The 24,880-nt window shown below is 38.1% G+C and overlaps 1 protein-coding gene across 1 annotated transcript in view; it reads right to left on the reverse strand.

Moving 5' to 3' along the window:
- LOC118266067 (dynein axonemal heavy chain 10) overlaps nt 1-21,978 on the reverse strand; it is a 73,629-nt gene extending 51,651 nt beyond the window's left edge. The window contains exons 1-25 of the mRNA XM_050695088.1: nt 21,779-21,978; nt 20,696-20,854; nt 19,646-19,728; nt 19,163-19,289; nt 18,365-18,607; nt 17,647-17,816; nt 16,882-17,069; nt 16,233-16,394; nt 15,373-15,573; nt 13,791-14,082; nt 13,047-13,205; nt 12,185-12,421; nt 11,430-11,683; nt 10,825-10,973; nt 8,324-8,433; nt 7,748-7,926; nt 7,155-7,350; nt 5,843-5,940; nt 5,177-5,312; nt 4,617-4,703; nt 4,384-4,526; nt 2,649-2,827; nt 1,795-1,977; nt 990-1,115; nt 95-348 (exon numbers count right to left, since the gene is read on the reverse strand). Of these exons, the coding sequence (XP_050551045.1) occupies nt 95-348; nt 990-1,115; nt 1,795-1,977; nt 2,649-2,827; nt 4,384-4,526; nt 4,617-4,703; nt 5,177-5,312; nt 5,843-5,940; nt 7,155-7,350; nt 7,748-7,926; nt 8,324-8,433; nt 10,825-10,973; nt 11,430-11,683; nt 12,185-12,421; nt 13,047-13,205; nt 13,791-14,082; nt 15,373-15,573; nt 16,233-16,394; nt 16,882-17,069; nt 17,647-17,816; nt 18,365-18,607; nt 19,163-19,289; nt 19,646-19,728; nt 20,696-20,854; nt 21,779-21,917 (4,254 nt within the window). The 5' untranslated portion in view covers nt 21,918-21,978. The remainder of the gene's footprint in view (nt 1-94; nt 349-989; nt 1,116-1,794; nt 1,978-2,648; nt 2,828-4,383; nt 4,527-4,616; nt 4,704-5,176; nt 5,313-5,842; nt 5,941-7,154; nt 7,351-7,747; nt 7,927-8,323; nt 8,434-10,824; nt 10,974-11,429; nt 11,684-12,184; nt 12,422-13,046; nt 13,206-13,790; nt 14,083-15,372; nt 15,574-16,232; nt 16,395-16,881; nt 17,070-17,646; nt 17,817-18,364; nt 18,608-19,162; nt 19,290-19,645; nt 19,729-20,695; nt 20,855-21,778) is intronic.
- Between the last annotated feature and the right edge of the window lie 2,902 nt (nt 21,979-24,880).

Here is a 24,880-nt window from a genome sequence, read left to right on the forward strand (position 1 = left end):
ACTCGTACTAAGGGTACAGTATGGTAAAATAGGTTTACATCATCTCTTAAGTACCAATATTACTACAAATACCAAAAAAACTTTAAAAACTCACAGTAAACCTCTTCAGCTTCATTAACAGCGCGCTTCTGATGCACTGCAGCTGGGAAGATATGACGCTAAGCACAGATATATCGATTCTGTTGAACTCATCGAAGCAGCCCCAGGCTCCACACTGGCAGAGCCCGGCGAGGATCTGTCCCACTGCGCGGAAGTCCATGCCTTCTCCGCAATTGGTCACCACGCATAGTAGACCCATGGCTTTGGCTAAGTCCTTCGTTGTTTCTGTCTTGCCTGTACCCGCGGGACCTAGGAGGGTGGACATTGGACATATCTATACTAATACTAATATTATAAAGCTGAAGACTTTGTTTGTCTGAATGCACTCATCTCAGGAACTACTGGTCTGAATTAAATAATTATTTTTGGGTCAAATTGTGCATTTATCGAGGAAGGCTATAGGCTATAAAACATCACGCTATGGCCAATAGGAGCCGAGCAAAATGGGTTAAATCGGGCGAAAGTAGCTAATTTTGTATAAAAATGTTGGTCCAGCTCGAGTGAGAATATGTGAGGAAGATGCGCAGCTCGAGTATACAATGTATCGATAGTAGGGAAGCCATCCATAGCACGTATCTTTCCATCTAAAAATATAGCTTAATTGAGTCCGTTTCCACCAGTGCTAAGCTATGAATAATGAGTATGATTAGTGGAAGCGAAACGCATCCACAGCAACGTAGCATAGCAAATCTCTGGAGGAAAAGCCTCCTTATTCATGAGAATGATGGGTGAGAGCACGATTATACTATTGTTGTAAGTTACATGGCAAACACAATGTTAACACATTGAACGCCGTGGTGGTCACCGGTGACCGACGTTAGCGGATCTTCAACAGTTTTCTATTGGTAGTCAAAGACTTAAATATTAATCTTGTTAAAATATTAGTTTACCTGCAGGAGCTCCCCCCAGTTGCATGGTAAGAGCCTGTGTGATGGTGAGGTAGATTCTGTCGGTCAGTGGCGTGATCACCAGCCGACCATTCAGACCCATGTACTCGTAACCGTACTCGAAGACGCCTGTCGATAAAAATACATTAATTTTTTTTTTATCATTATTGTTAATTTGCGAAGTAAAAGAAAAATACTGCTTTGTGGTCGTGTAATATCAACTAAGACTACTGAGTAAAAGATTTCAGGTTCAATTTTCGTCAATAAATAATAGCTTAACTGATTTTCGTAATAGCCTAACTGACTGAATATTTTGTTGTTAGAAGTAAAAAGTACTGTTGCAGTTCTTGCACATAGTCCAGAATTTGAGAGCGTGGCTTGAGCCGTGCTTATCATTTGACCAACGAGACAGTCAACAAGCATGTTCAAAGATAACTTTTCAAAATAGACCTTATACACTTTCTTCAAATGACTACCTCGTTGGTCGAGTGGTCGCAAGTGCGACTCCCGAACAAGGGGTCTCGGGTTCGATTCCTGGGTCGGGCAAAGTATAGCTGGGGGGCTTTCGGTTTTTCGAAAATTTCTCAGTAGCAGCACGGAGTCTGGAATTTTGTCCAGTATATGGCAAGAGGCTCACCTCCTATTCCATGTGACTTACAACACAAATGGTGAAAAGTGGGTGTACATTGTATAGCGGCATTACCGTGTCGTAATGAACACCTCCGCCTACCCTTTCGGGGATAAAAGGCGTGACGTTGCTTTAACTTTCTTCAAATATAATTAAAACCTGAATTACAACTGGACATACCTGTGCACTGCCTGATCCACAGCCCATCATCCTTCTTCAGCCAGTAGAACCGGAGCTGGCTCTCCCACTCGAACTCGCTGGCGTCCGTCACGTTGTCACGCACGAACCCCTCGATGATGTCACGCGCGTGCACGTCTATTGTCGTGATCGTGCGGAACTTGAGCCGGTCGTTTGACGATAGGTCTGGAAGATAATGAGGTAAATCACATTTTTACCTTGTAGCGACCATATATTAGGAAGACAAGTTAAACGATAAATATAATAATAAAATGGTTCTCCAAAGCCCGAGCCAAATTCTACAAAACATACCCCACGCCATAATACAGTACGAAACGAGAGCGCGTTCGGCGCTCAGATGGACCGTTGTGAATGAACAAACCAATCAGCGCCGAACGCGCTCTCGTTTCGATCTCGTTAAACGTAAAGCAAAGTTACTACTAGCTACTACTAAGGGTACAAATAAAAATTCCAACGTTTAACTTCTGGACAGTTACAGTTACATAGTCTGGTCGAAGGATCTCCCCTTTTCTGATCTTAGGGCAAATCACACTTCGTTCTATGAAGTGTTCTAGGGATATAGGTCACAAGAGTCTTTAAAAAGACTAGAGCAGATACTACAAAATTAGGATATTTTCTTCGAAGTCAAATATACTTTTCATTTATTTATTCATCAAAAAGAAACGTACCATTAACCCTCGGTATCTACGCAGATCTACGCGAGACAAAATGTTTTCTATTGTGTCTTATATACCTAAATAATCTTTATTGCACAATGATGATGGTAGGGTACAAAAGCGACCTTATCGCTAACATCCTAAGCTTATAAGTATACGAGAGGTTAATGTAAAACTCACCCTGTCTGACTTTAACGACCAATCCATCAAGCTGTTCGTTCTGCTGCGCTAAATGTTCCTTCATGGCGCGCTTGTTCCCCTTGCGGATACGGATGAACGTCTCCTCAGTCTCCGCAGTCCACCACACTCCGTTAGCGGCGAGACACACCATGCCTTGGTACTGGAGGATCCATTCCGTCCTAAGGTGAAAGAAAGTAGTTAATGGGAGTGCATGGTTATCACCATTAGCTGACATACAGTACTCTCAACGGATCTTGGCACTACGAACTACGTGCAGAAGGCTGCGCAATAAGTCTTTTTTAGAACCAAATGATGGCATGAGGCGAGAGCCGGGGTCGGCGATCTAGGCTAGAGATTGACCATTTCTAAATACAATTGACCCTTTAACGATCAAATATCGCAATCCATATTTTTATTTAGAGTTTATTGTTTTTTTATATGATATATTAAAAGAAATAAAATTTAGAAATATAGTTAATTTTGTCATTAATAAATGATATTTCGACATGAAAATAAAACGAAAAGAAAGTATTTTCTCAATTGAAAGTTATGATTTACTCGAATATCAATTATCATTAACGACTATTTGAGTAACGACTGTTTAAGAAAATTTAAAACATCAATATAACATTGAAAATAAATATATTTTTGTGTGATAAGTAATTTGTCTCGTAGTAATCGATTTTAAGAAAATCGATTAAACAACACCCTCACGCACGCCACTTTAACATCATTCGTGAATCTTCGTGCTTTTTCGGCAATATTCGGTACCCGGTAATATGTCTCTGTCACACGTTAGGATCGGCGTTGTGTTAGTGTCACTATCTCTGTCTTGAGTCACCTTGAGTGCAGTCGGTAACAAAACTTTTCGTATATTTCGTTATTACTGTTGTTAATTTTTATTGTTAAGTTTTGAAGTATTTTGTTAGTTTTTGTTTAGTGTTTTAGTTTGCAATTAATTTGTGCAAATGTCAGTTGGCACTTATATTATTAAATATGCCACCAAAATACAATAGAGTTTTAAATCGCCAAGCGAGAAAACTCATTTATGATTTAACGCAGTTTATGAAAAAATAATATATTTGGTTTATTTGTACTTCGTCACTGATTAGGGAATTTTATTAGTACATTAGGTTTATAAAAAATAATATTGCAGTAATAGTTTTGTACACGAATGTACCTGCGCGAAAGTTCGCAAAGCCTAACTTCAGACCTGCCAGGTCTCGTTCACAGCACTGTACATTTGCTGTTGAATATAGAGGAAGCTTTAAGAGGAAGGAGGGGTTTTGGTATAATTCTCCCGCTTCGTAGATAGTTTAGGGATATAGGCTTACAGTCTTATTTTATTTATTTAGGAAAATTAATAAAGTATCAAAACAGAATAAATGCATAACCAACGACATTCGCCACAGAATATAAAAAAAAAATTAGGTAGGCACACTTGTACATAAACTGACTAATAAATAATATATGATACACTTATGAATCATAGATTATTTTAAATCATAAATCATTATAATTTCTTACATCAAAATTTGGAACAGGTTAGTTTTTAGTCAGTAAGAATCTGACACGATTTCACGCATCACCGAAGATGTGATGTGTCTTAAAACATTCCAACACATATCCATTGTATTCCTTATATACTGATTGTCAAAAAAAAAAAAAAAAAAATAGGGGGTACATGCTGTATATATCTGTTTATAGTATACATAATAATATTGCCCAGACTCACCTCGGAACCTTCCAGTTCCTACCGTAGTAGAAGATAGCCTTCTTGGTGATGAACTTATTGCTATTCATCATTTCCCTCAGTACGAGGTTCATCCAGTCTTCTACGCGGCCCTCTGTATATACTACATTACGGAAATCCATTATCTACACGACAAAATAAAGCAATATTAATTTGGAGCGTGTCAAAGAAAAAAGAAGAATACAAAGGATAGATGTAGTTGTTATTATTCTTACCTCAGCTTCAGCGGATATCATTTTGGCAGCCACGGGACGGTTAGTGTGGTCAACATATAGCTCCAATGATCGGATATTGTCGAACATCTGCAAACATTTCACTTAATGAGATAGCAGCCAAACGTCTATCTATTTCCAATATAAAAAGGATCCAGCCATTGCGCTTCGTCCATTAATCTTTATTGCCTTCAAAACTAAGCTAACGGGACCGTACGCTTTATTACCGCCATCTAGGAAGATCCAGAAAAATCCCCTATTTGAACCGATAATCCTTTTGTAGCGACACAAGACATGAAAAGTGACAGACGACTAAAGTCATACATCGAAGAGTAAATCAACGGATGACGTCATAAATCCTACATCGCACATTATTATGAAGTTTATGTGCTAATAAACATGGATAGAAAATCCCAACGAACTACAGTTGGGTAGAAAGCCCGCCAAGCATGATCACCTCGCCTGGTCGGAGGATTCTCCTTTTCTTAGGAAATTTTTCTTACTGTTCCATAAACCTTTACTTGGCAGTCAACTAGCTAGTCACAGTACCGATATCAACTTACTTTGATCATATGTTCCTGTACACAACTACACTCGCTGCTTCCAAGAATAGAGAGCAGTTCGTCCGTCGATATGAAGAAGAATCGCGGAAATATACGTCGTTTGGAGTCCAAGTAGTCGTTCAGGGACTTTTGACACCTGAAAGCAGATAAGCAATAACCGTGGAATTTTGAGGACTTGTTTCACACTGGATAGCCGCTATGTATCAGATAACTTTGAATTAAGAACGTAATTTGTATGCACTATCTATCACATAAGTTAACGGCACTTATATTACCTATGTGTCACATAAGTTTATCAGGAACTTATATAAACGGGCGCTAAGTAAAATTTTATCGTAGGAGTATTTTCTTCAGCGTGATAAGAAAGAGAAATGAGTGACATAAACAATGAGGAGTGTGTGATGATGTCTGATGGGATAGTATGGAAGAAGGCATTGTATTGACTCCAAGAAAGTTGGGATATGGACATGGATAGGAAGTCGTAGATTTAGTTTAAAGTTAAGTTTTTACCAATACTTATAACAGTTTTAACAGACAATCGTAGGTCGAAATTTATTTAACGCCTCTGTGAACAAGCTCTACCAAAAAGACTCGCCCATCGTCCATAACTTTATTATTCTAAAGTGTCATTCGTTTTTGAAATCACGTCAAGTATTTTGTACGTACTTTTGCAGTCCAATGCCGAGGTTAACGAACTCCTCCAGCCTACCGCTAATGGTACAGCAGTCGACCACATTCAGCCTCTTAGCCGTATCCAACATGATCTGAAATATCCCATGCGCAGTCAGTCATTGTGCACGTAAGATTGACCCAGCAATTTCGGAGCTGCGGACGGCAGATTTACCGGGGCTCCAGCTTGAAAAGTATGAGTAGGAACGCGGTGGTTTTTAGTCAGTAAGAGTTTAACACTCCCTCTCGCCTGGCCCAAGGCGGGAAAAGTCATTGGATTATTATCCTTCATCAAAAAATAATAAAAAAAAATCCTATCGAAAATCGAATCTACGACCCTTACGACTATTAAAATAAAGAATGAATCTAAAAAAATAAATAAATTTAAAAAATTAAAAAACCCGACTGCATAAAAAACACTTTAAATAAAAACTGAAAAGTAAAAAACAAGCTTAGTCTAAAAGTGTAGATAGCAATGCTATTACCACAAAATTAAATAATTTCATAATCAATACACAAAAAATAATAATCTTATGCGAAACATAATTGAGTGCAACAGTCGGGACCAATGGGTATAATGGGTCCTTTTATTGTGAGGTGTTTTTGTCCGTAATAGTATTAATCCTTATCCTTTTAAATAGTCTATTAATTTTCTACATTAAATGAAGATAAAATTTGCTCTTTACACTGTTTCAAAATTTCTACTAGTTTTAGACAAAAAACGGTCTTTACAGTTGACGCGTCGCATGTTCTATAGGTAAACGACTATGTAGATAGATTCCTTATTTAACGTTCAGCAAAGCGAGGGCGGGTCGCTAGTCCTTTATTTATAAATAAATTCATTGTAAATAAATTAGTTAAGACGTACTTTTATTATCACTTTTCACTTTTAAGTTCAGACACCGCTAGTCAATCGCGTCGCGTAGTACCTATACGAGTATTTAGTTTGGATAATAAAGAACATAATTGCAAGTATTTTTTTTTTCTATATGTCAGTGATATACCATTTTGGAATCCTCATGATGAGCTCTTTAATTTGATACCCATATTGTAGCAAATAAAAAAAATTTTTTTTTTTTTACTCCTATCTATGGCGCCTCACGGCCGCCATGTTTTTTTTGTTTTACGTCACATATCTAAGAACACTTGGGTAATTAAGACGAATCCAACGATACCCTGATTGTCGAAATCCATCAAGCCGTTTCGAAGAAATGAGGTAATAAAGAATATTAGGCTCATACATACAAGATACGCGCGAAAAACATAACCCTTCCTTGGCAGTCGGGTAAAAAAACAAAGTAACACTGACCTTCCTAAAAGACCTATCAATATCATCAAACTTCTTGGCTTCCTCGGGCAGTTGCGTGCGTATATCCCCGCCTACGAAGATACCCTCCAGGTAGAGCCACTTGCGTTGCGTAGCCATCCACTCCTCAATAACCTCTGATATGAGAGACAGGCGTCGCTCCCATGTATGTACCACGGAGAGGAATGGACCGATGAATCTAGAAGAATACGTTGATTGAGGCTTTGCAGTAGCAATTTAGTCTAATGATAGAAGAAAACAATGTTGCTGCGGACAGTTTAATTTTATTCTTTCTCTTCTTAATTTAATTTTATTCTAAAAAATATTCTTAATTATACTTGTTTAAGAAACAAACATTATGAAAATCAAACGTGAAGTAATTGAGAAAATAATCTCAGTTTCTGGTTAAAAGAGTATAACAGCTTTTTGCGCTTTGAATGAGCTGGTGCAACCAGGGGAACACCATTCTATCTATATATCAGATTTTTTTTAATTGTTTGTAAAATATGTAAGGCCCTTCCTATTACTAATACAGTATCTGATTTTGTAGGCAGTTTTAATAGGCGGTATTCAAATCTGTTTTATAATCGACTTACTGTGAAGCAGCCATGCTCTGCAGCGTCATGGCATCATCGTCCAGCTTGACGGAGATCTCGTCGCACGGGTTGAGCGTGTACCCGCGGTCCTCGCCGCGGTTGAAGTGGCGCGCCACCGTGAACGCTATGCTAGCCCACGTATCCTGTATGTCTTTCACGCCGCGTTCTATCGCTAGTTCCTGCGACATTAATGGGGTATATTAGTCATTGTTTTGTCAAATTAACTAATTAAGCTTCTTCCTGAAGTCATTTACCTAAACATCTTGACCAAAATCTGATGGCTTAGTAGTACGAGTTTGTAATACGTTTAACGAGATCGAAACAAGACCGTGAAGTGGTAAAACAAAATCGTTCTAAGCCTTCTGTAGAGTAGTTTTTCAGCTCAACTTAGCTTGAAATAGTACTTTATTTTGTGATTTGTAAGGAATAAGTCTACTTTTAAAGATATTTTATCCCTTTAGAAAGAAGATCTATATTTTATCACAATCCTTACTTATAAGAAAGTTTCTGCTGAATATAGAAATGTAGTCATACGAGTATCAAACGAATCATTGACATTAGCAAACAAAAAGTTACTTTGATAGCATGGTTGACAATCTCCTCAGCTACATCTTGGTACTTATGCAGTTCCATTGCGAACATGTTCTCCAACGTGAAGCGGTCCGGGGACATGTCGAAATCCTGACCTAAAACGCATACCAAAATAAAATATTATAAAATGATACACTAAATAGCTTAATTTAGTTGAGATACAAACAATACTTTCGATTTAAAACACTACTTATATCATTTTGCCAAACAAGACATGGATTTCTAAGTTAGGAAATCCTTTTATAGAGTGTATCGGTTTCTGGAACTGTTATAACTGATAAATTAATCAAAGTTAATTATTTTTGATTGGCTAATTATTACATCATTCGATGGAGAAAAAATTTGTGATTCCGAATATGTACATAACACAATGCCGCAAAATATGACACCTAGATCAATAGGGAAGATGCAAAAATAATATTTATGAAAATTTTGTTATTAAAATGCTAAAAAAGAATAAAAGAAGGGCCACAGCAAGGTTTTCATTTTATTTAATGTTGATTTTTATCATAAATTATGAATAAAAAGTTATGTGTAAAGAAACGTATTTCAATACACCAATCAGTGTTTAGTGACGTCACTCCTGCTATGACAACTTTGAGTTGTGAATGTCAACATTTTAAGCGAAAATTATTTTGCATTTATCGGCTAAAAATGGAAGCTGGGTTTATCAAAGCAGATTCCAGGAATCTACCAAAAGTTAGCGTAGACATGGTTGTAACTTTTTTTATCGAAAGTGCGGAGTTTTCGAGTGTAGAAATAATATGGCGATAACGCAATCGGCTATGTTCAAATCAAAAGAGATGGAGAATTATGTATAGTAAAAAGTCGAGTTACGCCGGAGCATAAAATACGTAAAGAAGGTTATCGTGTTACAGCCATTATAAATGAAACGCAAAGCTTGGTTCAGTCCTGCCAATGCGAAGATTGTGCGGCTTCTGAAGGTAAACATTTCAGGTTATTTTAAATAGTTAAACTGTAGCATGGATAATTTTGACCAAAATCTATTTCCAGGTGTAAGCATGCTGCTGCACTATTGCTATGGTTACACAGAAGATCTGAGGAGCCTCCGATAAATAAATGTTTTTCAGTGAAAGAAAAATGGCACTTTTCTGTATAGCACACCCAGATTTTGAAAAATCAAAAGCAGTTGATATTTATAATGTGCCATTTGATAACAGCTTTGTATCTGTTATGAATGCTGCAAAGAAATTCTGGATAGATGCTGTATTTCCAAAATTAAAAGATATTTATAATACTTAATTACATTTTGTATATATTTTAAATAAAACTTTGTTTTTTAAATACTATTTTTTATTCAATTTTAATTAAAGGTGATTGCAAATTGACAAGCGCACACCAAATGATTATACTATAGTCTAAATGGGGAATTAGGAAATGATAAACACAGGCTTGTGGCTTCAAAAAAGCAAACTCACGCAGTCTTCTGATCACTCTTTCAATATGAATTCGCAGGCTTGCAATTTTCTTTGACCTTAGTACATCATCTCTTGAACTTTTCTTAGTGTTGTTAACACTAGGTGGTCTTATCAACTGAAATTGCTTGTGCAAATGTGCTTGAAGCCTCTGTCTGCCATGATACAAGCTCCAGGTGGTAAAGTCTATACATTTTTAGCTTGGAACCACTTTTTTCTCAGTTTGGGATCAGAAGGCCCAGTTAAAAACAATTTATTAGGAAATTTGGTTGAAGTTGATGGACACAATGGCACGAAACATGAGTCAATGCGGTTTTTTTTGGTGCTGTTGTTGTAATCACCAGATGTTGATGGAATGTCCATTTTTAGTTTTATCAAAATATATCTTGAAAATAGAGGAAATTTTGAAAAAAGCCAGCGAACGGTAACAAACAGTGAACAGTGACAGACATTGACAAACAGGTATGACGTCATCGGAACTATAGGTCCGTTTCCGCGCGAAAATTTAAACTGTCAGTTTCAAAACGCATTTTTTGCAATAAATTTGGTTTTTTTTTAATTTTTAATATACTTGTGGTCTATTCTACATGGAATGCTTTACAATGAAAACATAAATAAAAATATTGCATCTTCCCTATTAGCCTTTTAACCCTTGTAATGTGTGTTACATAACAACACATCAACGCTCCTTTTCGTTTTATTACCCGACTGCGCAAGGAGGGTTATACCTATATTATAATATAGGTATAACCCTCCTTATATATATTATATAGGTTATCTATAGCAGTCGGGACCCATTCTAAATATAAAGACTTAGTGAGGGCACATATGCGGCTGGCTTTCTAAAATGGGTCCCGACTGCTTCAAGTTTACGATGACTGTCTTGTTTTAGGGTTTTTTCATTTTAATATTTAAGAAACGCAGTCGGGTTTTTTAGTTTTTTAAATTACCTTTTTTATTGCTTTAGAAAAAGACGATGAAATTTAATAATTCAATTTCCAATACAAACGTTACGGAATCTTTCTAGACGCCCAAATATAGTCCACTTACCAGTCTTCTTCATGAGTTCCTTCCAATGTCTCTCGCGCATGGCTTCGTTCTTGAGGGACACCATCAACGGCACCACATTCTTGAACTGCCTCATCTTCAGGTCCAGCATCTGACCGCTTGGAGTCTGACGAATGATTTTCGGCAGTTTTCTAAGGAGAAAGGTGTTTAATTAAACATTTTGTATGGAAGTTAAGTCAACATTTCATATATAATTAGCAAATCTATAAATAGCTTGCTGAAACTATGCTAGGAATGACCCGTAGCCCGTAGGCGTTAAACCGTAGGGGTTTCTGGCATGGTCTATTGAGAGATTGGAGAGAGAGTGGTGGCAACAGGGTAGGGTTTAGTGAGGTAAGAATCACACTCCTTAGTCTTTTCCCCCCAAAAACTAGGCGACTTTTGATGGTTTGACCGTGTTTTAAAATAATCGATATGGCATAATAGTAGCATAGTATTTTGGCAATTTCAACGCTGTTTTGTTCGAATAGCAAACGCTTCGAATTCTATACACAATTTATTTACGCTATAACCGGGATTTTCTTTTTAATATGCAACAATAGCATAGATTAGTGTCAAGATAGATATACTTCACAAACAATCCTCACCTGAATTCCTTGAAGAACTGCTCAATACCATCCACAAGGGCCTGTGGGTTCAGGTTGGTCCATAGGGTCTTGGACCATATCTCCCTGGCGTATTTCTGTGCTTTGTATATCTTGTATATCTGCTCCATATAACTGAAGTCTGTCCTCGCGCGGTTAAAGTTCGAGAAGTCCGCTAAAGGATTGTCGAAAAGTTGTTCCGCAGCTTGCAATAACTTCTTACGATTTTCAAACTCATCGAAGTATTTTGTGTATTCCTGTGAGCAAGGCATCACTTTTGTATCTTGTTAATTGCAGTCGTAACCATTATTGAGTTAAAAGTTCCAATTTCGGTCACCAAAACAATTTAAACAATTTTGGAATTTAATTTCCAGGATGAGTTTAGAAACTATGTCATGTGTCTGAGAAACTACTCAGACTTATTACATCAGAACTAAGCTCATAATTGAAAAAACATTGGATGAAGTGTAACAAATACAAATAATATCAAACATTTAAAAAAAGGGAACCGCCTTAAATTGTTAAAGTTAATTGGGATTGATAAGTCTGAAAAATACTATGCAGAAAACCGCATCTAAATCGGTTTAGCCAAATGCGAGATACATTATCGCGCACATACACACATACACATACATATTACATGTCAAACCGATAACCTCCTTTTTTTGAGGTCGGTTAAAATGTAAGATATTGTCTACTATTCGTGAGCGATGACCCAGTATAAAACTATCCACAGAAAGAAGAAGAAAAAAGAGTACCTCAATAAGCAACAAGCCTCTGTCCATATCGTCTCCAACGGTCCCCGGTCCCTCAGCATCGAACTTCTCCACGAACTCGTCGAGTTCTCTCAAGAAGTTCGCTATCTCTATAACGTTCATCTTTGAGAACTTTTCTTTAGTCTTCTCTAGAGTCGCTGCACGGAACAGCGTCGTTTGGTACAGGCTGCCCCAGGCTGATTCCAAGTTTTTAGCGAAGATAAGATCGTCTTCCGATACCTGTGGTAAGAATAATAATAATGTTACATAAATCTTATTTGTACTGTTACACCTGCAGCAGTATTATGTAATATCTTTGTCATTAAATCGGTCAAAAGACGTGTAAAGCCTCGTCCCCACTAAGAACATTTGTCGAGCGACATGTATCCCCGGGCTTACTGCGACGTCGGGTGACATCGCAGCGATATTGTTGACTGACAAGGAACATTGCCCTGTTCTAGGATTTTCTCCTGTGTGCCGTAGGTGCGTTTACAAACATACACCCGAAACAACAATTTGTGGTTTACACAAAGAGTAGCGCCGTGCGGCAATGGAGCCTGCAACACATTACGCGGAAACCGGTCGCCCAGCCACCGCACCAACTGTGCAGTCAGTTAGAAGTAACCGGCATCTAAATACCCTTCTGAGGTCAGATGGGTAAAGAGAATGCGGTTTTGGGCAGTACTCATAGCATTAACGGTAGAGTAATTTTATTTGAGTCCATGGGCGGCGCTGATTGCTTACCATCAGGTGATCAGTCTGCTCGTTTACCGGCTAATTACACAAAAAAATCTTCTCTGTCCTTCAAGTTTCTAGAAGTACAATAAGTCTTCTGGAACAGCATAACAGCATTCTACATACGTACATCAATATTATGCTGTCGAAGCATGTGGAATATCTCCTGCATGTTCTTGTACTTGCATTCGGCGGTGATGGTCATCTGCTGCACCAGCGTGATGGTGGCCATCACCAGCTTGAAGTCCTCCAGACCTTTGATGTTCATGTTCACCGTCATGCGGAGATTCTGGTGGAAGGGTGTTACATATATTGTTTGTTTCGCAACTAATTAATGGAATAACTAAACAGATAATTCATATCCTAATAGTCAAATTCAATACTTTTTTTCGTAACATCAAAAACGTTCTTTTTTTCTATGAATTATGTATGATAAGGGCGTTATGACGTCATTAGATTTTTACGACAAAAGGAGAGTTATTTCTAGAAAATTTACTAGAAAAAGTCGAAAATTAAGTAGATCATCAAGTCTATGAATGAAAGTGTGATTATTTATTATATTGAAAAAGTCGAAATAATTTATTTTTGCCTAAGGACCTAATTACTACACTTGATATATTAAACTGATAATATTTCTTCAGTCTATCCTTATTATGTATAGAGGTATAGTTTCTGATATCGAGTCTATTATTTTTAATAATAGATATAAGCAACTATGCTTCAGGAACTAGTAACTAGGCTATCTATACATTTTTCAAATACAAGTGTGGGACAGCCATGTTTCGGCACGAATAGGTCAACTCGACCGGCTACAACGTAAAACAAACGCTCGTTTACCGGCTTATACTATAAAAAAAATACAACAACAACTCACATCAATTTGATTCTTCAATTCATACATATTGGTCCTAGTTTTCAACGCAATACAATCTCCAAGTATATTCTTCCACTCCTGCGCATGGTCCTGTACCTGCTGTATCACAGGCCTTAAATTGACCCTAATGGCTCCAATGTCCACAAACTTCACATGTTCATCTAAATCATTTATAATGTCTTCGAAAAAGAAGAATTTCTCATCATATTTAAAGATTTGGTCGTATTTCTGTATGTATTTCTCGCATGATAAGTGCTTGTCGTACGACCAAAGGTGGGCGTATTTTTGCCATCTGAAATAAGTATGGGTTTACAAATATGTTATTATTATCTACCATTGTTTGTAGAGTGATCGATCACACTGTTTCTAGTCTTCAATATTATATCTATAAAATGAATTATACAATTTGGACCGTTCTGGTGATTAGCGTGTTCAAACAAACATACAAAAATTTATTTACCAAAGGTAAATTGTTGAAAGTAGGTTTAAACAGTTAAAACAGGTACCTTTATACCTAATGCGCTCTAACAAGGTGCGGCTGACAGATTCAGTAACGTTTCGTATCACTCTTGAAAGTTGCTGCGATTTAAAAATTATGCCTTAATATTTTAGCTGTATCACATTCGTATTATGTTAAATCATTCGGATGCGTAGTTAATTAAATTAAAACCAACCGGAATGTTCTAGTATTCAATTAAAATCTAATGAAATGAAAAATAAAGTAAAGTGTTATGCGTATAACGTAAAGCCATAGTCGTGTTTAGTGATGGGATGTACGGCTACGATGGATAGGTAGTCGATGGTTTTTTAGAATAAAAACCGAAAATCGTGCGTCGTTCAATTATCATTCTTAAAAAACCTTTAATTATGTGGGTAAATCCACTGTAGACGCGGCTCTCTCTGCCCAAACCACAGTGACATTATCTGAGCAGAAATATGTAGTAGGCATTTTTCTAGACATTTCCGGCGCCATTGATAATGCGTGGTGGTACTATTCCAACATATACAAATTAATATATCCTTGTTTTCTTCACGGTTCTGTAAAACTGTAACTCTAAAACACCTCAGGGCTCGGTCATAAAATATTTATTTTGACAAGTATATACATGTAGTTAGACTGCACAACTAAATAACACACACATTTAATAAAAAAATTCAAGAGAATTAAATGTATGCTGCGAGTATCGATAGCGATAAAAAAAGATTTTTCTAATGTCCATCCCTAAAGAGAGACGTCAACGTCATACTGGCATCTGTCAGCCGCACCTTGTTAGAGCGCATTAGGTATAGTAAGTCTAACATTAGAACTTAAAACGGGATATTTACCATGTTTTTTTATGTCTATGAGTTTCCGATATTTTGGCACTATTAATCATACTATTGGTACAAATTGCATTGTAAACTCCATCTTAAAAAAACTGTCTATGAACAACGTGAACAGTGTTTTCTATTATAAGTGAACCCGCAGTTGCCGTGCAATCGTTTATCTCACAATGCGTGTACGCATAGCAAAAATTGTAGGTTAAAGTCAAAGCCAAAATTATTACATCAAAATTATAAAACATACAAAAATGAAACATACTTGACAATATAAGTATAAATATCAGTAGTAAGTCTGAAGATGGTGTCCTGTATGAGCAGCGTGATGTCATTGATGGCTGCTACCCGTAGTATATCTTCAAAGAAGGAGAATGTATAGAACTCGTTGCCCGTCGCCTCCTCTATACGCTGTGGGGGGCAAGGGAGGCAGGTCTTCTTCATCCAACGAGAAAATGCTGTCATCCTGGGTTACAAATGGAGGATGAGCTCGAAATAGATAAATGATATTTATTTCTGGGGCCTTAGTCTGCTATTATAGTTGTGTCAGAATGGTCGATCATTGATCAATGCAAGAGGGACGGAGCTATGTAGGTTGTATGCTCCTAGGTTATAAAATAACACTTTTACACGTCAATATTTCAAGTAGCTAGATGAGGCCGGCATTTCCTATCCGAGAAGAGAGAAGAAATGCCGAAACAAACTCACAGGTCATGGTCTCTTTTAAAGTCCAGACAATGAAATAGAGAATAGTGCATTGCGTAGATGCATTGTTTGTTCTTCAACTTTTATAATGCACTAGCTGGTGCCCGTGGTTAAGCTCAAGTGGATTACGGACTTTATGACTAACTAGCTGACACGACAAACTTCGTACCACCTCGAACATTATTATCTCACCTTTTCAACATTCCTTGGACTCCTACAAAAAAATCGAGACCTAAATTTGCCAAAGTGGTCTAGCTGTTCTCGAGTTTTAGCGAGACTAACTCTGGTGTTTCAAGTGTCCATGGGCGGCGGCGATTGCTTACAGCAAGTGATCCGTATGCTCGCTTACCGATTTATTCTATAAAAAAATCTGATTATGTTTACCAATCAAAATGATTTAGATTCGTAAATCTAACATACCTGTTAAGAAAATGTTTGACGTCGTATCCGAGTATGTTGCAGACCTCGGTTTGCGTGGGCCGCATGGCGATGTCGGGCGGCACCAGTATGGCGTCCACTTGAAACATCGGCTCTTTCTCGCTCAACATTTGCTGGAAGTCTTCCAAGTTCTCTAGGGTTAATCTGGAACGATAAAAAGGCTTATATGGCATTAAACATCATTATTATTATTAGTCGGTTCGATTCAAATTTGAATATAAAATGTTTCTGATATTATTCCCCAAGAAAGCGAATTGAGGTGCATGGTGGACATTGAAACAGTGAAATAATGAGTTTATTTTTGTAAATAGGCTAAAAAGGAGCGCTTTTACACGTAAAAATTATTATATAAAAATAAAAACTAGATGAGACCGGCATTTCCTAACGGACTACTCTGAAAAGAAATGCCAAAACAAACCCAGGGTCATTTTCTCTTTCAAATGTGAAATCTGCTATTTACTACTTAAGTTACGACTCTTATGTAAGGCAATTACCACACATCAAATAAAATTCCAAACATTATTGCTGAGAATTTTGAATGCTAGATTCAACATGGCGAACACGTAATCTCCTTCACTTTGACATTAAAGGCCAATGTAATGTTAAGTTACATATACAAAACAAGTCCTACCTGACAAGACACATAAAGATCTTCTTCTCCCAGTGGGCATAGTAGGCGGTCATAACAGGCGAGGTGCCGGTACTGGTGCCCAGGATCAGGTACTCCAGCTTCATCAGTATGGGACCGATGCGGTCGTAGATACGGGAGAGAACTGCTATGCGCTCTAGGCGCTCATTTTCCACTTCTACAAAGTACGCCTGTGTGGGAAAGATGGTATTGAGATATAGAGTTGAGTTTTAAAGGGGTAATAATTTTGTTTTAGGTATAAAAGTCGAGAGTCTTTAAAATAGTATCGTACACTAATAATTCTTTTATCCTATATCACAGGCGTGTTGACGAACACATAACATCATATCACAACCACCCAGACACCGAACAACAATTTGTTAAGAACTATTCCATGCACGAATCGAACGCAAGACACGTTGCGTAACAGTGCCGCTCAGTTACTGCACTGATCGTGCAGTTTATCTGCCCATATGTAACTACAAAATCTTATTCTGATAAAATCATAGTCCAAAAAGGTTGTAATCAATATGTACCTGGCAAGAAAAGCGTAACATTGAGTAGGTACTATGCATAAGAATGTAAGTCATGAAAATTATAAAAGTATAATTTAATTGTAATGTGTGTCGCGGAATGCTGTTCATGAATATGAGCCTCTAGCATGGCTTGAAACTAGTCGAGTCCCTCGTCAAACAATTACGTGAGTAAGCCGATAACATAGTAATTAATTATAAAAGTACGTATAAATAAAAAAGGTTTGCTACTTACCTTACAAGGATATAACCAGGTGGAATCAGGCTCGCCAGTCTTAGGGTCGAGGTAGTTCTTGGGCTTCAACACCGGGAACAGGTCGAAGGCTTCCAGTTGGTCCACTAAGAACTGAACCTCCTTTTCCACCATCTTCAGTTGCTTGTACACCGCTTGTAGGGAATTTTCACCTGGATAGTTTAGAAACGAGAAGGAATTTTAATATAAAAGCAATTATTTATAATAGAAAATAAAATGCTAAGTTGCTGGATGCGTTTGGCTTCCACCATTCATTGGTAGACGGATTCTGCTAAGATATGTTTTTATATGGAAAGATGCGTGCTATGGTGCGTGCTGCGCATCTTCCTCGCACAGCTACATAGCTAAGTATCAGTGGGAACGGTCACATAGTTTCACAGATTCTTAGCTATTACATTTTCGTAGCATAGCTACATAGTACATATCTGGTAGAAAAGCAACCTTATCACCAAGATAGTTGACATTATGTATAAGATTAACACATTAGACGCCATGTCGGACAACGTTAGTCGTTTACACTAGTGGAGGAATAGCCTTTAACAGTTTTTTGTTGGCAATGAAAGGCTTAATGAATATGTATTATGTAGATGAAGCGAAGGAAGTGTTACAATAGAAGCGTCCTCATATTGTACGAGAGACAGTAACGACATCTACGTATGTTCGAGCAGAATCGAGTAAAAAGCAAGAATTGTCGACAAACCTTTAGTAATATCCTTAATATAGTCGCCAATACCGAGCGCAGTCCACGTGACTCTCGTCAGACCGGGCAGTATATGTCGCTCCATGTCCAAGAAGTGTTTCTTCATGAGATGCGTCTCAGAGGGGCTCAGAGCTGAGGTGTTCTTATTGTACTTGGCTATAACACTCTCTAGCGCTTCCAGCTCATAGTATAGCCGGGACTTCTGCATTGCCACGTCGCGGATTGTTGCGGGGAGGTCGTAGCCTGGGGGGATGTGAAAAATGTTTTGAAAAAAGGGACTTAAAATTGATGAAAAGTAAAGCAAATAATTTTCAATTAAGGTGAAAAACTAATAAATCGTTGGCATTTTTAATTCAATCGAAGATCAGGGGGCCTACTCTAATTCAACGAAAAACGAAGTTTCGTCCGAAACTTCGCAGATTTCATACTACAATTCTATTTATTGCGAACTTTCGTGAACAAAAAAGAACGAATTAAATGAAGATAAATACATAATAGGTTTTGATATGAAATTAAAAATAAAACGTTATTTCAAGTAATTCTATTAGTAAATCAATAAAACCTACGGCCGAAGATTAAACGAAACTTCGCATTCGAGAACCAGAGTAGGCCCCCAGAAATAGCATAATTTCTAAATTGTTACTTATATTAACTAAACTCTAGACATAACAGCGCTCATAACTTATGAGTACAAGATGAATATTGAATTTGAAAACTTCATTTTACACATAACAAATAGCACAAACGAAACCAAATCTTACGTTGCACGGAATAGAGTGCATTTCCCCTAAAACTTACCAAGTTGTTCCAAGAGCTCAGCTTCATGAATAACCAGGAATATCTGTTTATTGAAGTTCGGCTGGAAGGTGAGTTGGTACTCCTGTATCAGCTTGTGTACTGTCAGGTCGCGCCAGGTTACATCCGTCTGGGTAAAATATAGTCAATATGTAGTATAACTAGATCCATGGGCTTTTTAAGGGGGAAAATGATCCAATGACTTGAGACGAGAGGGTAAAACTAAATACCACCCCGTATCAGCTCGAAAAGCAGGAGTAGGACTCCTTTTCGAGCCGGAGCCCCGGCAAACCACTAGGTAGTCCGGGTTCCAATGGTGGTCGGTTGGAGTTTCAATGTTTGTAAGAGCAACTCCAGAGAAGGGTGTCAGGTCTTCCATAATAAACATTACATTGTTTCTTGGATAGTATGTATGGGCTGCTATTTCTTTCTCCCCAGAACCAACAATTTAGAACATAATCTTAAGCATGTGTAAGATATACATACCAGGCCTTCTTTAGCCAGCAAAGACGTGGAGCTGGGTGATCTGACATTCTCGTAATGCTGGCCAGGTATCCTCATTAGCATTACTGAAATTAAAGTACATAATTAATATGCTGATAAGGAGCTACAAATAACGATAAACCTAATATTAACTTTCAATATTTCTGTAAAATCTATACTTGTGTGATATATAAAGCTGAAGCGTTTCTTTGTTTGTACGCGATGATGTCTGCAACTACTGGTCTAAATTTAATCATTATTTTCGTGTTGGATACTCCATTTTTCGAGCAAGGTTATAAACCATCACGTTACAATCAATAGGAAACGAGCAGAGCGAACCGCGCGAGAGTAGCTAGTAATAACATAATGCTTTATTAATTATGTTTTACTCGTATATGCATCCAAATTACAAGAAAAATAAAACGACCCTTCTCCTTCAACTAGTGCCTCAAATGATTCTCTTAAATAACTGCAATAAATAATTCGTTCCAGCCACCTCTTGTTTAGGGAAAACAGCCATTATTTTGACGATATAAAAGTTGGAATTAATTTACGTTTATGCGAGTTCGTGGCGAACTTTGGTCATTTATAAAATTGCTTCTTTATGCATGTTTCTTTATTTAGCTTTTATGTTGAAAGTGATATAAGTATACTTATTATCTACGTGCAGGCAGTGGTTTTGGGAATACTGAACGCTCGAATGATATTTGCAGTTTAGTTTAGGGTAGGTGTCTATACTCTAGTCTTTCGACAAACATATTTTTATTTGCAACAACGCCCGCGTTATTTATTTATTTAATAGTAGAAAAGACATTCATTATTTAAAGGCTAGAGCCGATACATTATACAATTAAAGTGATATAAAATGCTGCAACCTTACAATAAAATAAATAAATCGCAAAGAAGTAACAAACATAAAAGTTTAGACTAAAATGAATGTGAATGATCAAGCCCTACTTTTTCTTTAAACTTTACAGCATTAACTTATATTAAACAAGTTGTATTTGAATGGTTTAAATAACATCTTTATACGACATATAACTTTGTACTTACAAGCCTTATCCCTGCGCCGTTTATCAGCTAACTCCTTGTTAACAATATCAACGGGTAACAAAGACACATTGGACCCAGCAGCCTTCTTCTTGCGTTCCACGTGAGCTTTCCCCGCGGCCGTCAGTTCCATACCACGACCTGTCGTTGTAGTGGGTGCCGCTGATAAAATAAAAAAGATCTATATTAATATTGATAATTAACTGACTCGGCAAATTCGTACCGCCTCAAACATATTTCTATCATTTGACTGCACGGTTGGTGCGGTGGCTGGGCAACTGGCTGCCGCGCAACGGGTAGCGGGTTCGATTCCAGCACGGAGCAACAATTTGTGTGATCCACAAATTGTTGTTTCGGGTCTGGGTGTCATGTGTATGTGAACTTGTATGTTTGTAAACGCACCCACGACACAGGAGAAAATCCTAATGTGGGGTAACGTTTTTTTTTCAAAAAAAAAAAAAAAACTTCTTAGATCTGTCCTGGACTTCCACAAATAATTTAAAACCAAAGTTAGCCAAATCGGTCGAGCCGTTTCGGTAGAGTTTTAGCGAGATTAACGAACAGCAATTGATATTTATATATAGAGATATAGATATAGGTTATTTATAAGTATTCCGAATTGAAAAAGGTAACACACTAATGTATGAATAATCTTACCATCCTCATCATCGTTCGCTTGTAAAAATAAAAAAGAAAATGATTACACAATATATTATCACATTGAGTTCAAAAATTCTAAAAAATATTAACTAAAAGATCACGGTTTACTCTCGTACATATATCAATAGAGAAAACCTCTACTTGTTTCGAGTCACAGAGCTCTTCATCATGAGCTTTTAGTTAATTTAGTATGTCGCCGCGTCGTGTGTCGCGGAATGCTGCTCCTGAATTCTCTAGCATGCAAAAAGTCTCTAGCATGGCTTGAAAATAGTCCTCGTCAAACAGTTACGTGAGTAAGCCGATAACATAATAATCTCACAATAGTAATTAAAAATATCCTCTTTATTATAAGCCAAATGGCTCGGCACTGTATTCTGATCCACCACTTAAAACTCAAAGAAGAGAAAATACACAAGGTATACCTACCGGGTTCCTTCTTAAACTCGACCCTAAGCACGTTCTTCTTCATCATATTATCAACGAACTCGGCCGCCGGGCCCACCCAGTCCTTGTACTTCTGGTCTTCGTAATCCTTGATCACCTTGGAGAACGCCTTGTATTGCATGAACGCTTCCTTCTTTTGCTCACAGTCGTTTAGTTCTGGCACCTGGATAGATTTTAATTGAAGTATAAAATAATTTTTGAGGACCGTGTGAGACTTTTGCTAGTCATTTTATTATTAGTAAATTATATTCTGACAGTTTGAGCATTTGTGTGGCCTACCCAAATGTTCTTTTGGTTGGTGTTGTTCGTCGGATCATTCAGCAACAGCCGTCAGCTGAGCTGATTGTAAACTGACACATGCGTGCTGCCATCTGTACAGGTCCGCTCAAACTGCTGTGGTTCTTTTCTCAAAAGACCACTACAGAATCAACTTGCACGGTTCTCCGACATCTTTAATTGATTTTGTCTGGACTTTAAAAGAGACTATGACCTCTGAGTTTGTTTCGGCATTTCTTCTCAGAGTAGTCGGATAGGAAATGCCGGCCTCATCTAGTTATTTAAGATTGACGTGTAAAAGTGTTATTTTATAACCTGTTTGCAAAATAAATATCATTTATCATTTAACGTGACGTATGTAAACAGTATCATAATTTCAATTTTCTGAACAGATTATCCCAAGTAATTATTAGGAAGTTTGTGTTTGTTATACGTACCTCTTTAAACAATATTTATTCGAGCAATCTTTTTTTAAATTTGTATTTATATAATAGGGTAGATGACTAATTTTTATTTAAATGTCTGATTTGTAGATTATTTTAAAACATTATACACGTATTTTTTATTTTCTTACGGAAACAAATACTTTCAAGGTATATCGATTTGAAATATCGCGTGACGTCACTTCTATGTACATTGCATACGTAAAACTTACGTATTTGCTCCCACTCCTAAACTATTATTAGCAATCAGAAGCGGATTTAATTAAAAAAAAATACAACTTTACAACCTAAAAACTAAAATAACAATTTCTTAAACATTTATTGAAAATAAATCACAATTTACAACAATAAATATAAATCACGCAACAATTTCAAAAGAAAATAATAATCTTCAAAATACGTCTTACTCGCACGGCAGACCACGAACAAATAGGACGAGGCACCGGTACTCGGCTGCTTATATAGGAACTTGTCGTCCTACCCTACCCTTAACTTAAGAAATGTCTAATACGGCCTCTCCTGACATCCTGACGTCCTCGGCAGGTAATGTGGCTTCAATTTAGGTCGGGCATGTCAAGTCCTCGAGGAGATTCTGGCTCCGGATGGTCGGGTCTTGACGAGGGCCCCGGTACTGGTTCTGATGCAGGCACAGGCTCTGGCTGGGATGGCTGGTCTTCAATCGATTCATCTTCATCATCACCGTCATTGTCTGCGGGTGACATCAAACCATTTCTAAATAATGAGGGCACATACAATCCTCATGCAGATCAGTTTGTTAGTATTATTGTTAAAATAATTAATAAATTGTAGGGTTTGAACGTCAAAGTTTAGTAGCTTAGTTAATTTTCAATAAATAGCTCCAGTCAACGTAAACACTGACGTTCAAACAAGGTACTAAAATAACTAACTACCATGCTTAATAAAGAACACTATGAGCGCACGTCCCATAGCGACTGGTTGGTTTGCAAAGCCGACCAGCTTCCAGAGGTCGTGGGACGCACCAAATAGGTACTCCGCGCCGACAGAAAGAATCACAGAGTCAAGAGGCCGTGGGTGCACCAAATAGGTACACCACATCGACAGAATGAACCACAGAATCAAGAGGCCGTGGGTGCACCAAATAAGTACACCACAACGACAGAGAGGACCACAGGGTCAAGAGGCCGTGGGTGCACCAAATAGATACACCACAACGACAGAAGGCCCAAAAGGCAACATTGCCCCAGAGCAACAATTCTTCAAGGGTATTACCACCAGCACACTTACCTCTGAAGAAATCAGCGCAGGACTCAGGCGTCCACTCACCTCCCCAAGGCACCATGTACTGTGCAGCAGCATAGGTTGTCTTGCCATAGGAGCCAGTTACCAGCCGCAACTCGTAGCGCCCATGAGGCAATACACGAACCACTCGATAGGGCCCACGCATGCCATGGTCCAGCTTTCCTGTGGACTGGGAGTACTTGATCACGAAGACCAGATCTCCTTCCTGAAACACTCGAGGGGGATGTCTGTCCTGGTTGACTTGAGAGTCCATTGCCGCCTGGTTTCTAGCTAACCGTTCGGCCGTCCTTTGTCTGACGATCTCTCTTCTTGACTCACGATTGTTTGAGGCGGGACTAAGTGCGACGTCCCGCACAAGGACTCGGATTGCTGGTGTCGCATTCTGGTGACCAATTAAGAGGTTCAGAGCCGATGTTTGTGTGGTCTTCTGTTGCGTCAGGTTGAGAATTAGTTGAAGACGCCACAGTTCCTCAGCCCATTCGGCTTTCTTGTAAGTCACTTCGATCCTCAGCATATTCAAGACAGTGCGGACATACCGCTCCACTTGTCCATTGGAGCGGTGCATCTCGGGTGTTATATGGTGAAGTGAAATGCCTAGGGATTGCGTCCATGACTTAAAGCTTGCGGACTCGAACATTCGGCCTCTATCAGATATTATCAAACGAGGAGTACCGAACAATGATATTACAGTCTGACAGACTTGTTTAAGCGCTTCTAGGTCTTGGGAGCAGATAGGTGTAAGTAGGCAATATTTACTGAACGCGTCAACGACCAGCATCACGTGCCTGAAGCCCTTAGATACAGGCAAAGGGCCAAGTGCATCAATATGAAGAGTGTCAAACGGAACATCAGGTTTAGGCCAACTGGAAATAGGTTGAAGTGGCGCCCGTGGGACTCGTTTATGCGCTAAGCAAGTTATACAGTGACGTATGTACTTTTTGACAAATGCCCTAAGTCCGGGGAACCAGAAATGTCTCAGTATTAGTTCTAATGTTTTATCGACACCAATATGACTATGCTCATCATGGAACACACGCAAGAGACTCAGGCGTTGTCCCTTCGGTATATAACAAAGAAGTCGCGT

This window comes from Spodoptera frugiperda, chromosome 7 (assembly GCF_023101765.2).
Source record: "Spodoptera frugiperda isolate SF20-4 chromosome 7, AGI-APGP_CSIRO_Sfru_2.0, whole genome shotgun sequence".
Lineage (NCBI taxonomy): Eukaryota > Metazoa > Arthropoda > Insecta > Lepidoptera > Noctuidae > Spodoptera > Spodoptera frugiperda.